Source organism: Trichomycterus rosablanca, chromosome 1 (genome assembly GCF_030014385.1).
Source record: "Trichomycterus rosablanca isolate fTriRos1 chromosome 1, fTriRos1.hap1, whole genome shotgun sequence".
Classification (NCBI taxonomy): Eukaryota; Metazoa; Chordata; class Actinopteri; order Siluriformes; family Trichomycteridae; genus Trichomycterus; species Trichomycterus rosablanca.
The window spans coordinates 77,693,585-77,706,922 of NC_085988.1; the positions used below are offsets into that span (position 1 = coordinate 77,693,585).

At 39.7% G+C, this 13,338-nt stretch overlaps 1 protein-coding gene across 1 annotated transcript; it reads right to left on the reverse strand.

Annotated features, from left to right (window-relative positions):
- Window positions 1-5,456: 5,456 nt before the first annotated feature.
- zbed4 (zinc finger, BED-type containing 4) lies at window positions 5,457-13,338 on the reverse strand. The gene is made up of 2 exons (XM_062996452.1): window positions 13,293-13,338; window positions 5,457-10,052 (listed from the first exon to the last, which is right to left on the reverse strand). Exon 2 carries the CDS (start codon window positions 9,888-9,890, stop codon window positions 6,186-6,188), a length of 3,705 nt encoding a protein of 1,234 aa, XP_062852522.1. The 5' UTR covers window positions 9,891-10,052; window positions 13,293-13,338; the 3' UTR covers window positions 5,457-6,185.

Below are 13,338 nucleotides of genomic sequence, written 5' to 3' on the forward strand. Positions count from 1 at the left end.
GGCATAGTGTCACTTTGGTTGTGAAGAGCGGTGTCTAGATGTTTTGCAGTAGATTTTGTATATCACATGGGCTCTGCTGTAGGAGAAATACATCATGGACAGAGAAATTCTTTGCATCCATCAGAAGATGTATTATGGCCGCTTGGGTAGCACCAGCGGTCTATCAGCATCTCCCACCACTGCTGGTCTATTCATATGGCTGGGTGTCCAAACAGGCACAATTGACTCAAAAGGGTCAAACAATTGGCTGTGCCTGAGGAAGGGAGTTGACTGAACTTCACTAGTGGTGGGATCTTGGTCTGCGATGCGACTGATGACTACATGTGTCAGAGGAAGCCTGTCATAGTCCCAGGTATTCTTAGCCAGCACAGAGGTGGTACAAGCAACAAGAGAATTGCAATTTAGGAATTAATAAAATCAGATCTTAATACCCATACTGTATACTTAAGCTTCCAATATACACTAATCAGCCATAACATTAAAACCACCTCCTTGTTTCTACACTCACTGTCCATTTTATCAGCTCCACTTACCATATAGGAGCACTTTGTAGTTCTACAATTACTGACTGTAGTCCATCTGTTTATCTACATGCTTTTTTTAACCTCCTTTCACCCTGTTCTTCAATGGTCAGGACCCCCACAGGACCACTACAGAGTAGGTATTATTTGGGTGTTGGATCATTCTCAGCACTGCAGTGACACTGACATGGTGGTGGTGTGTTAGTGTGTGTTGTGCTGGTGTGAGTGGATAAGACACAGAAGTGCTGATGGAGTTTTTAAACACCTCACTGTCACTGCTGGACTGAGAATATATCAGCCAAAAATATCCAGCCAACAGTGCCACATGGGCAGCGTCCTGTGACCACGGATGCAGGTCTAGAAGATGACCAACTCAAACAGCAGCAATAGATGAGCGATCGTCTCTGACTTTACATCTACAAGGTGGACCAACTAGGCAGGAGTGTCTAATAGAGTGGACAGCGCTGCTGTGTCTTATCCACTCATACCAGCACAACACACACTAACACACCACCACCATGTCAGTGTCACTGCAGTGCTGAGAATAATCCACCACCTAAATAATACCTGCTCTGTGGTGGTCCTGACCATTGAAGAACAAGGTAAGAGAAGGTTAAAAAGTATGTAGAGAAACAGATGGACTACAGTCAGTAATTGTAGAACTACAAAGTGCTCCTATATGGTAAGTTGAGCTGATCAAATGGACAGTGAGTGTAGAAACAAGGAGATGGTTTTAATGCTATGGCTGATCAGTGTATTATTATCCACCCCACCACTTCCCCCGCCTTTGGTTCTATACTGCCCCAACAGGTTTATCAGTTGAAGTTGAGTACACAATGTGACAAGCACATTTTCAGTCAAGTCTTATAGAAGATTTTCAGTTTGTACCCCAGGACCAGGAAACAAAACAACAAAAAACAAAAACGTAACCCAATTATAATAATAATAATGTTTAAAGTCAAGTCTCTTAAGATGACTTATTCAACTTTAATAGATTTAAGCACAGATGGTGCTCTGTTTAGATTAATATTCCTAGAGACTTAGGGGCCAAGTGAGCATGGTGTTTACCTGGTGATGTTGGCGCTTCACTGTGCTAAGTCTGTTGACTCAAGAAAAACTGGTTTCTAGCCTTTGGTGAATCAACTACAAAAAGGCACCTGGGGTTGTGTAACAGCTTGGTCATTGACTTACCACTTCCCTTTACGAAGAGCAAAAATACACCACTGCTGGCACACAAGGTTTCCTGTGTAGGGAAGGAAAGACTCTTATTTATCACTTCACTATAACCAGATGTTTTACCAGAAACGCTAAACCAGTTTATCAGCGCTGTAAATAAATAATTCATGGGCCTCGGGTTCATTTTTAACTAGTTTCTCTAAACCACTTCATTGGTTTGAGCACTTTTTAGGTACACCTATCTGGTATGTACTTTTATTAATTATTTTATAAGCTACACCTACCATGCAGATGAACTTCGGGTTATACATTTACTGACTGAAGCCTAGAAGTTGCTCTGTAATTTTGCCACCCTTCACTTTTCACACAATTTCACACTTTGCTTACATTCATGACAGGAACGGTAGTTATTAATTACACAAGATTCATCAGTTCACAAGGTTATATAGAACACAGTCATGGACAATTTAGTGTCTCCATTTGACCTCACTTGCATGTCTTTGGACTGTGGGAGGAAACCGGAGCACCTGGAGTAAACCTTCGTAGACACGGGGAAAACATGCAAACTCCACACAGAAAGGACCCAGACCGCCCCACCTGGGGATCGAACCCAGGACTTTCTTGCTGTGAGGCGACAGTGCTACCCACTTGGCCCTCGTGCCACCTGTAAATGGAGTAATTTAATACACTATATGGCCAAAAGTATTTGGATACCTGACGTTAAGCTTGTTGAACATGAAAGCCTCAACTGATGTTCCGGTTCATTCCAAAGTTGTTCAGTGGGGCTCTGTGCAGGACACTGGAATTTATTTAAATCATCTTTACATACTTTGCTTTGTGCATGGGGTACAATTAAAACCTTCCCCAAACTGTTGCTGCAAAGCATAAAGCATATGACTCCCTTTATATAATTGATTTATTATACCTGTTAGCAATTTTTGTGGCTGAAACACATGGATTATAAAATTAGAAGGGGTGTCCCAATACTTTTATCCATATAGTGTAAGTAAGGAAATTCATCATCTTCTTGTTTTATCACTGCTTGGTCCTGGTCAGAATCATGGTGGGTTCATTTTCCCTAAAATCACAAGAAGCGATGCTGTCCAACACCCCAGACAGGATGGCAATCCACCTCAACCAGACATAGCTGATGTCTGTAAGTAAAAGCCTGACTGGCCAAGAGCACCACTGGGGATTCAAAGCCTGGATCCTGAAGGTAGTGGGCTGGCATAATTTAATGCTGCACAAGTTACGAAGCTGTAAATTAAAAACATAAAATGTATCAACTAGGGTATCGATATTGGCCCAAATCACTGGATCAGATATCGGAAGGAAAAAAAACGTGTAATCCGATACTGTTGCTAAATGTAAATGACACTTAATGTAAATAAGGCCATTCAGAAATTAAAACACACTGATCTACTTAAACTTTTAGCATTTTAAAAAATCATCTACTTCTGCCACATCTAAAACCACTGTTTAAACACAATAAAAATCATCTACTACTGCCACATCTAAAACCACTGTTTAAACACAATAAAAATCATCTACTACTGCCACATCTAAAACCACTGTTTAAACACAATAAAAATCATCTACTACTGCCACATCTAAAAACACTGTTTAAACACAATAAAAATCATCTACTACTGCCACATCTAAAAACACTGTTTAAACACAATAAAAATCATCTACTACTGCCACATCTAAAAACACTGTTTAAACACAATAAAAATCATCTACTACTGCCACATCTAAAAACACTGTTTAACGGTAAGTCGTCCAAAATGTCTACAATTGGAAGATGTGGATGTCAATCAAACGTGATGGACCAATTACAATGGACGCAGAGTTGAGATTTTCAGAAAGTTCTGTCATGTTTTTAGATGATTAAACCCTGCTGGATTTTGAAGAGGGCATCTGTGGCTAAACAGGAAACGGTGTAGTTTGTTTTATTTCATAACACTAATGGATTAAATTTCGTTGATGATGTGAGAGATCTCCAAGCCGGGACAAAATAGATACATTTGTTTATTTTTTATTATTTAATTGTTTCATTTTTATTGTTTAAAAATAAAAATTTTATTTTTTATTTTATAATTTTTTTTCGCTGCCTCTTCAAGGTGTAGACTTGAGAGTTGACAGATCTAGAATTTTATATTGAAATAATAATTTACTTGTTACAGAGAAAGCTGCACTTTAAATTTTATTTTAAAAGTGAAAATAAAAACAGCAGTTTTGGAGAAGTGTGATGTTGTAGCTTCTGTATGTATTTCTTTAGAATATTTGTTTCACAGTCTGAGCATTATTATTTAGATACACTATATTGCCAAAAGTATTCACTCACCCACCCAAATCATTGAATTCAGGTGTTCCAAACTTCCATGGCCACAGGTGTACAAAACCAAGCACCTAGGCATGCAGACTGCTTCTACAAACATTTGTGAAAGAATGGGTCGCTCTCAGGAGCTCAGTGAATTCCAGCGTGATACCGTGATAGGATGCCACCTGTGCAACAAGTCCAGTAATGAAATTTCCTCGCTATTAAATATTCCAGTCAACTGTCAGTGGTATTATAACAAAGTGGAAGCGATTGGGAACGACAGCAACTCAGCCACGAAAAATGACAGGGCGGGGTCAGCGGATGCTGAGGCACATAGTGCACAGAGGTCGCCAACTTACTGCAGAGTCAATCGCTACAGACCTCCAAACTTCATGTGGCCTTCAGATTAGCTGAAGAACAGTGTGTAGAGCTTCATGGAATGGGTTTTCATGGCCGAGCAGCTGCATCTAAGCCTTACATCACCAAGTGCAATGCAAAGCGTCGGATGTAGTGGTGTAAAGCTAGCCACCACTGGACTCTAGAGCAGTGGAGACGTGTTCTCTGGAGTGACGAATCACGCTTCTCCGTCTGGACGAGTCTGGGTTTGGCGGTTGCCAGGAGAACGGTACTTGTCTGACTGCATTGTGCCAAGTGTAAAGTTTGGTGGAGGGGGGGTTATGGTGTGGGGTTGTTTTTCAGTTGGGCTCGGCCCCTTAGTTCCAGTGAAAGGAACTCTTAATGCTTCAGCATACCGAGAGATTTTGGACAAGTTCATGCTCCCAACTTTGTGGGAACAGTTTGGGGATGGTCCCTTCGTGTTCCAACATGACTGCGCACCAGTGCACAAAGCACAAGCTCCATAAAGACATGGATGAGCGAGTTTGGTGAGGAAGAACTTGACTGGCCTCAATAGAACATCTTTGGGATGAATTAGAACGGAGACTGCGAGCCAGGCCTTCTCGTCAAACATCAGTGTCTGACCTCACAAATGCGCTTCTGGAAGAATGGTCAAAAATTCCCATAAACACACTCCTAAACCTTGTGGAAAGCCTTCCCAGAAGAGTTGAAGCCGTTATAGATGCAAAGGGTGGTCCGACATCATATTAACCCTATGGATTAAGAATGGGAGTCACTCAAGTTCTTATGCGTGTGAAGGCAGACGAGCGAATACTTTTGGCAATATAGTGTAGCTACTTTAACCATGGTGCATTGAGACATGTATTATTACTGCTTAGTTGTTTGAGAGGAGAAATGATGTATCGGACTAATATAATTTGCAGTATCTGTATCGGTATCGGACATGAAAAAGTGGTATCGAGCCAGCCCTAGTATGAACATTTACTTAGCATATTTGCAACATTACTTTTCTGAGTTTTGAAGTTTAAAAGCAGGGAATAGATTTGAAAGGGAAAACCTTTTATTAACAAATCCACAAGAATGGCATGGTTCCAGTCTAAATGCTTAATATTTTAGGAAATTATTTTTGAAAATCATTATTTATAAAATGTACATGAACTTGACATCAATCCATAATTAAATACCCCTGAAAATAAACAATTGTGCTTAAGAAATTCATTTTTCAACCGATCGCTCTCCCTGAAACTGCAACACTATTTTACATAATAATGTTAAGAAATTGTTCAGAAAATAATAATAATAATTCTAATGGACAGTACCATAACCCACAACATAATTCAACAATTAAATTAAAAACATCTTTCAGTCACAGCATTTGTTTTGGGTCATGTGTTCATACATATATAAAAACAGTGTTTAGCATCTATTTCCATTCACTGAATCAGAAGACAATACGCTTTGCATGTCAGATAATATACAGGTATACAGCATTTTGACCTGAAGTAGTTATAAGGCACAAGGGGAGAGAAGACAAACATCTAGCAATTAAAAAAAACAGCAACACACAATGTCTACCTCAAAGTATCCCTGCCCCCCGTAATCGCTCCCTGAAAACACTCTCACTGGATATAAAAATCCAGTTAAGTGTCGAACAGTAGTACGCATACAAAAAGTAATTCAAATTAACTTAATAATCTAAACGACGTCTACAACTCAATCTAAACCTCAGTGTAAAATTTGAAGGGCCATCTCAAGGTGAACTGATCCTTGATCAGGGTCGATGAAACAGTCTCGTGCACACAATGTCTTCAGTACTGAAAATATATTAAAGGAAGGTTGACCTTCAAAAATAAAAGTCTCTCAAGGTTTTCTAGTGACGGTCTAGACTGATTCAGGGCACAGTTTGCACTTGATGTGCTGAACAAAGTCTCTGCTGGTGCGATGCTGGGTGGGCAGCCCGCATAACGTACAGCTACTTTGGCAAGTTCAGGCCACAGGAACAACTTGAGATTCCAGTAATCCAGAGGATCGCAGCTCTGGTCGAGTATATCTTCTTCAAGATACTCCAGAACTGCGAGTTCTGATGACTTTGGTCTGTCGTCTTGCTTAATCTTTTGCCTGATGTCATCCATCAGTGCCCAGAGGTTATCCTTGTTGGTGGTTGAACTGGACGATGAAAGTGAGACCTCGCTGCATCCGTTAGACAAGGGGGATGCAGACATAGAAACCTGTTCTACTTCTCGTATTAGCTCTTGCTTACACCTTTCTGCTTCTTCCTCTGTGAACAAGGAGGTCTTATAGCGAGGGTCTAGCATAGTCGCCCATGTATAGCATGGATCCTGAAGTATGGGAGACATTCTGGTCACCATGGCATCTTTTAGAGATTTGAGCATGTTATCGATACCCATGGTCTCGTCAAAAAGCATGTCTATCTTTCGGTTCAGGATGTGAATGAGTGGTATGACCTGACCGAGTGTGGCAGTGCGATTGCTCATTTCCCTGCAAGCAACCTCAAAGGGTTTAAGAGCGTTGCAAACTGATTGCATTACCTCCCACTGGTCACAGCTTATAAGTTCCCTGAAATTGCACTCTAAAGACATTTCGTCAATGGCTTTCTTTTGCTCAACCAATCGTTCGAGCATAAAATATGAGGTCCTCCACTTTGAAGGAATGTCCTGGATGAGCTGATTCTCAGGCAGGTTATAGGCTTTTTGAAGCTCTGCCAGCTTCTCCTTCGCCTTTTCCGAACGATGCACTCGTTCACAGATCTTCCGTCCGATGCTTAACAGGTTCTGGACCATCCTCTGACTCTTTATGGCTTCAGTAACAATGACATCTATGTTGTGACCAAAACAATGCATGAGGGCGTGAGTGCTGTCCTCCAACACGTTCCCGATGGCTTGATTATCCGTTACAGTGAATCCAATCTTCAGTCCTGATGAAACGATCCAGGTGTCCCAAAGGTACTCGAGCTGCTTTTGTATGCTAACCATGTTGTAATCACAGTCTATTGGGGAAACCCCGAGCAGAGCGGAGCAGTGGAAATCTTGGCCCTGAGGTCTGACATGTGACTCGAACGTCACCCAATGGGCCGTAAGAGTCAGGTATTCCCGAGTTTGGCTGCTCACCCATATGCTTGCTGTGAAATGGACGATTCCACCCTCAGCCTCTTTGAGGTGCATCAGAACAACCTCTTTTACGCTTTCGTACATTTCTGGTATGGCGGTGCTGGTGAAGTATGATGAAGAGGGGAGACAATACTGTGGTTGGAGGTATTCCAGTAATCGTGTTAGACCATCGTTCTCCACCAGAGTTGAAGGCTGAAGATCCAGTGCAAGCATTTCAGCAACAAGTTTGGTTATTTTTTTGGCAACTGGGTGGCTGTCGGTAAACTTCTCACTTGTCTCCAGCGTGTCCATGAGTTTCTGATTTTCTTGGCTTTCAGTTGACACATCACCTGAGAGATTACTTTTATTTTCAAGTGCATGTCCGTGAAACCTCTGCATATGCCTGAATAAGCAACTGGTGCCCAGATTTGTTGTTTTCTTGCCCCGGCTTATAGTGCGGTTACAGTGCAAACAGACCACCTTGGTTGGGTCTGCAGAAGAAAGTGAAAAGTGATTCCACAGCTTTGAAGTCTTTTTGCTAAAAACTGCCTGAGTGTGTTGTTTCTTCTCGCTAGCAGGGCTGTCAGATGCACTCGCTGACATGTCCTCGTCAGCAGCGAGGGCGAGGCGAAATGACACCTTGCTGCCTGTGCTTTTTTGGTTCTTTAGGACATCGGGATGGCGTCTCATCAGGTGACGCATTAAACAGCTTGTGCCGAAGTCTCCGCGTTTGCCGCGACTAATGACGCAAGGACAGTATCGACACAAAGCCTTGAACTGGTCACCTGGCGAGACCATGAAGTGGTGCCACACTTCTGATTTTAATCTTTTCATGATTTTTTTGTTTTGCTGGAAAACTGAGCTTGGATCTTGGCATTTGATTGAGCCCTCTGCAGACTCTTCTGGGGAGGACGATAAAAGCATAGCCTCACTTTTTAGGTCAAAAGACTCTTGTCCAGAGTTATATGAAGGGTCAATCTCCTCCTCTTTTATCTCCATATTTTCACTGTCATCGTTGGGCACTTCATCCGATATTGTATCAGGGGAGGATGAGGTACATAGGGGTTCTTTTTTGCAATCTACAGAATCCTGAATCTGCACCTGTGATAGAAGGGTTGGTGGTGTTGTATATGGTGGTGGGATGGTGGGGCCCTGGCCGTTTTCTTCGATGACGATGTCGCGGTGGGCCCTCCACATGTGCCGAATGAGACAACTTGTTCCTAAGTCTTTCCCATTTTTACCCCGACTGAACTCGTTCATGCAGTGAATACACACTGCTTTTGAGCTATCAGCAGGAGACAGATAAAAGTGTTTCCATACAGCTGATCTCCTTCGAGAATTTCCACTTTTAGGAGTGGATCCTGAGCAATCGGGGGCTACATCAATGGCATCATCAGCATGGTTGTTGATGGAATTAGGCGACGTGACTGCGCCGGGGTCTGTCTTGGCACTCTTTTCCGCTTTTGGTTTGACTTTTGGAAGTACCTCTTTGGGCGCTACATCTATGGCTTCTGTTGATGAGGTGGACGGTGAGGTGTGATTGTTCAAGGGGACTTTAATGCTAGCTGCCAGATCTCCATTATTTGGTGAGTTAATAGGAGGTAATAAAGAGGCAGCAGAGTCGCTGTCTAAAAGCACAGTAGGATGAGCCCTTCGGATGTGCCTCATCAAACAACTAGTGCTGAGGTCTTTCTCATTTTTGCCCCGACTGAACTCTTTCATACAGTACATACAGATAGCTTTGGTACTATCACGAGGTGATATGCAAAAATGGTTCCAAGCAGGGGATTTTTTTCGAGGGTTAAGAGGATTTCTGATAGACGTCAGGAGGCTTTGAGTGACAGCGTCCATTGTAACATCGTAGAGAGTACTCGAGTAGCCACTCAGAAAGTTATCGTACTCGTCATCATTACCTTTAGTAACAAAGGGACCTACAGCCCCATCGAAGAACAACTTGTCATGTTCCTGAGCACTTTCATCCATTTCATTTAATTCCTCCTTGATATGTAAGCTGTCGTTTGCAGAACTGTCCTGGTCTACTTCAGCGCTCGGACTCTTATTATTTGAAATGGCTGGAGATGTTACAGAGGCCTCGTCGCAGCTTTCTTGTTCTATACCATCTACTGAATGTTCATCAACCTGAGTTACGTTATTAGCTGCCTCCTTCAGAGGCAAGGATGTAAGGGAAGAGTTTTTTGTCAGTAGGGTCTCGTGAGAGGTCATGCTGTAAGACTTGAAAACATATCCATCTTGGCCTTCAATCTTCAAACAAGCTCTTTTGGCCTCTTTTCGCTTTTTGTCCGACATGGAACCGTTCTGTTCCAGGTGGACATTATCAGTGTTTTGAGAAAGGCCTTCCTCTCCATCCATTTCAGCAGGCTGTATTTCTGCTAGGAAACCAAACATTAATGAAAGCAGCTTGTTGAGTGTTCCAGTGTCATCAGCTTTTCTTCTTCAGTCAGCCAGTCAGATGTTTACATGAGGATTGTATTATCATATCCACGCATGGAAGACACATCAAATATATCCATTTAGCAAAGTTAATGAAACCAGTTCACTCTGCAGAATCTGTGAATGAAAGGGAAAAAATATAAATATAAATTGGACAAGTTACAGTTTACATTTTCAGCATTTTAGCAGACGCTTTTATCCAAAGCGACTTACACAATGAGCGGAACACGATGAGCAATTGAGGGTTAAGGGCCTTGCTCAGGGACCCAACAGTGGCAACTTGGTGGTGGCGGGGCTTGAACCGGCAACCTTCTGTTTACTAGTCCAGGACCTTAACCACTGAGCTATCACTGGTTATAAGTGCACAACTAGTTTAATACAAAAAAGTTTGAGACTAGAGTTACATAATGCACAAGCTGTATAAAACAATACATGTGTGCTAGTGCTATAGACTGAATGGGTGCCAAAACGTGCCAATCCCAAGACTGCCATTGTGCCACTGCCATACCTTACAAAATACGATAAATAAATGGGGTATGTAATATTAGTAATAGTAGTAGTGATTTTAAAAAGTTACCAATAAAATGGGTGTGTTTGAAAACCTAGTGAGCTGCCTTGCTCTATTACTGCCTACACAGGCAGCTGCCTAAGTAAAGAGGACTCTAATAAGTCATTGACTTATAAGGCATGTTATTCGAACACACTACTTAGCTAACACAGTTAGCCTCATGCCATTCAAACCAATGGGATGGGGTGTCACAACTCATTATATAACAACTCAAATAATAACAACTCGCTAGCATGTCAACTAACATCTCCCTCCGTGTACCGAAAACGATTAAACTCGATGACAAGCCCGAATTTGCAAGTAAATGACACTTGTGCGCGTTTCTACAAATTAAAAATCAATAATAATTTATTTACGTTTGAAAATAACTCCGCACCATACGCCATGTTTTTTATTTTTCTGTGAGAAAAGTTGTGCCGCACTGAATGCTGGGATTGCCTCCACCGCTAAGGCAGCATCGGATGCTCACTCATTCTCGAGTCAAAATAGCGTACAAATTTTAAGATACCTTACTAGTGAGCATATTAAGGCATCTAGGATTTCGAACAGCGTCTTTCACGGGGTGCGTGTAGGATGACGTAAAATGCGTCTATGTAGAGAGCGCACTATTTAGTACACACCCAATGTGTACAAAAATAAGCATAGAAATGAATACACTGTTTTGACCAAATGTTAGTTGACTAGAATACTAGTTTTGAACGAAACAATAGGAAAACACTGGCTTTTTAAATGTTTTAAACACGCTTTCTAGATCTTAATTGTTCTCATATTTTCTTTCTATCTTTATGATCAATACAATTAAAAATCAGAAATTCCCTGATTTTTTGAAAACAAGTTATTAAAGTGGTCCAGACTACTTGCTATATGTAGTAGAAAAAGTAATCAAACTAAAACTCATAGCAGTAGAGCTGTTACAGTAATAAAATAATATATTTTGTATGTATAATAGTAGTATTATTTCATTTGAATAGCAAATGCTATTTCATTAAGTGATTTAATTATTGTTATTTTGTAGTAAGTGCTGTAGTAATAGCAGTAATGTTAATATTAGCAAGCTAGCCAGTTAATTGTGTATAAAATAAACAATGTCGAAATTATAGCTTGTTAATATACATTATTATTATTACTATGTAGTATTACAAACAGTATTATTATTTTTAGCAAATTAGTTACATAAGAGCACAAAACTGAAGCCTTATTTAATAACTTGCAAGCTAACAACTTGCACGACTTGCAAGCTAACAACAACACCACCAGTAAACATTATTATAAGTGGTATATTTATGCTTTTATATTTAATGTTTTATTAACAAGCTAGCTAGTTCTTTGTGTAGACAAAAAATATTTATAAAATAAAAAAAACGATTTCCGTTAAACGATTTATACATTAGACAGATCAAACTTAGCAGTCTTGACTAAAAACTAATATTTTCACTACCTGTAAGCTTGTTGTTATATATTGTTATAATAATAATAACAACAATAAGTCGTAGTAGTAATGTTTATATTAGCAAGCTAGCCAGTTAAATGTGTATAAACATAAACAATGTTGAAATTATAGCTGGTTAATATATACATTATTATTATTATTATTATGTAGCTATTACAAACAGTATTATTTTTAGCAAAATAGCAAATTAGTTACTAAAGATTTATAAATTAGACAGATCAAACTAAGCAGTCTTGACTAAAGACTGATGTTTTCACTACCTGTAAGCTTGTTGTTATATATTGTTATAATAATAATAATAATAACAACAATAAGTCGTAGTAGTAATGTTTATATTAGCAAGCTAGCCAGTTAAATGTGTTTAAACATAAACAATGTTGAAATTATAGCTGGTTAATATATACATTATTATTATTATTATTATGTAGTATTACAAACAGTATTATTATTTTTTAGCTACTTTTTTTAGTTACTTAAAAGTACAAAACTAAAGCCTTATTTAATGTTATTTCCACGACTTGCAAGCTAACAACAACACCACCACCACCAGTAAACATTATTATAAGTGGTATATTTATGCTTTTATATTTAATGTTTTATTAACAAGCTAGCTAGTTCTTTGTGTAGACAAAATATATATTTATCAAATTAAAAAAATGATTTCGGTTGAACGATTTATACATTTGACAGATCAAACTTAGCAGTCTTGACTAAAGACTGATGTTTTCACTACCTGTAAGCTTGTTGTTATATATTGTTACAACAACAACAACAACAAACAACAACAAACAACAACAAACAACAACAACAAACAACAACAAACAACAACAAAAAGTCGAAATAATAATAGTAATGTTTATATTAGCAAGCTAGCTAGTTAAATTATAAATGTCTTATATAAATGTCTTAAATAAATATCTAGTTTAAAAACGAAGTAAATAAATAGAATAATAAGGATTACATTTAACATTGGGTGGTTTGGGCACTTGTAATGGAGCTTGGTGTTAATGTGCTCTCCACTGTCACATGGATCGAGCCCACTGACAGGGAACTAAATAAATCAGCACTTTATGCACTCTGCTAATATGTGAAGTGTTAGAATACAGTAAAGTGTGTTATTATTAAATAAATAATTACACTTAGAAGAGTTTTACACGACAGAAAGCGGTTGGTGGTGTAGGCCTGTAGCCTGGGGGCATTAACCTGCCTATGGAGCAGAACCAGATCCTGGTGGTGGTAGAACCAGCCGGAGAACTGGATCCAACCGAAACCCCAAACCTGCGCCTTTTACTGCGCCGCTATAAAGCCCATGTTATAAGAAATAAATCAGAGCACATACCTGCAGTGTGAGGCGTGTAATAGAATCAATGTGGATAATGTAAACA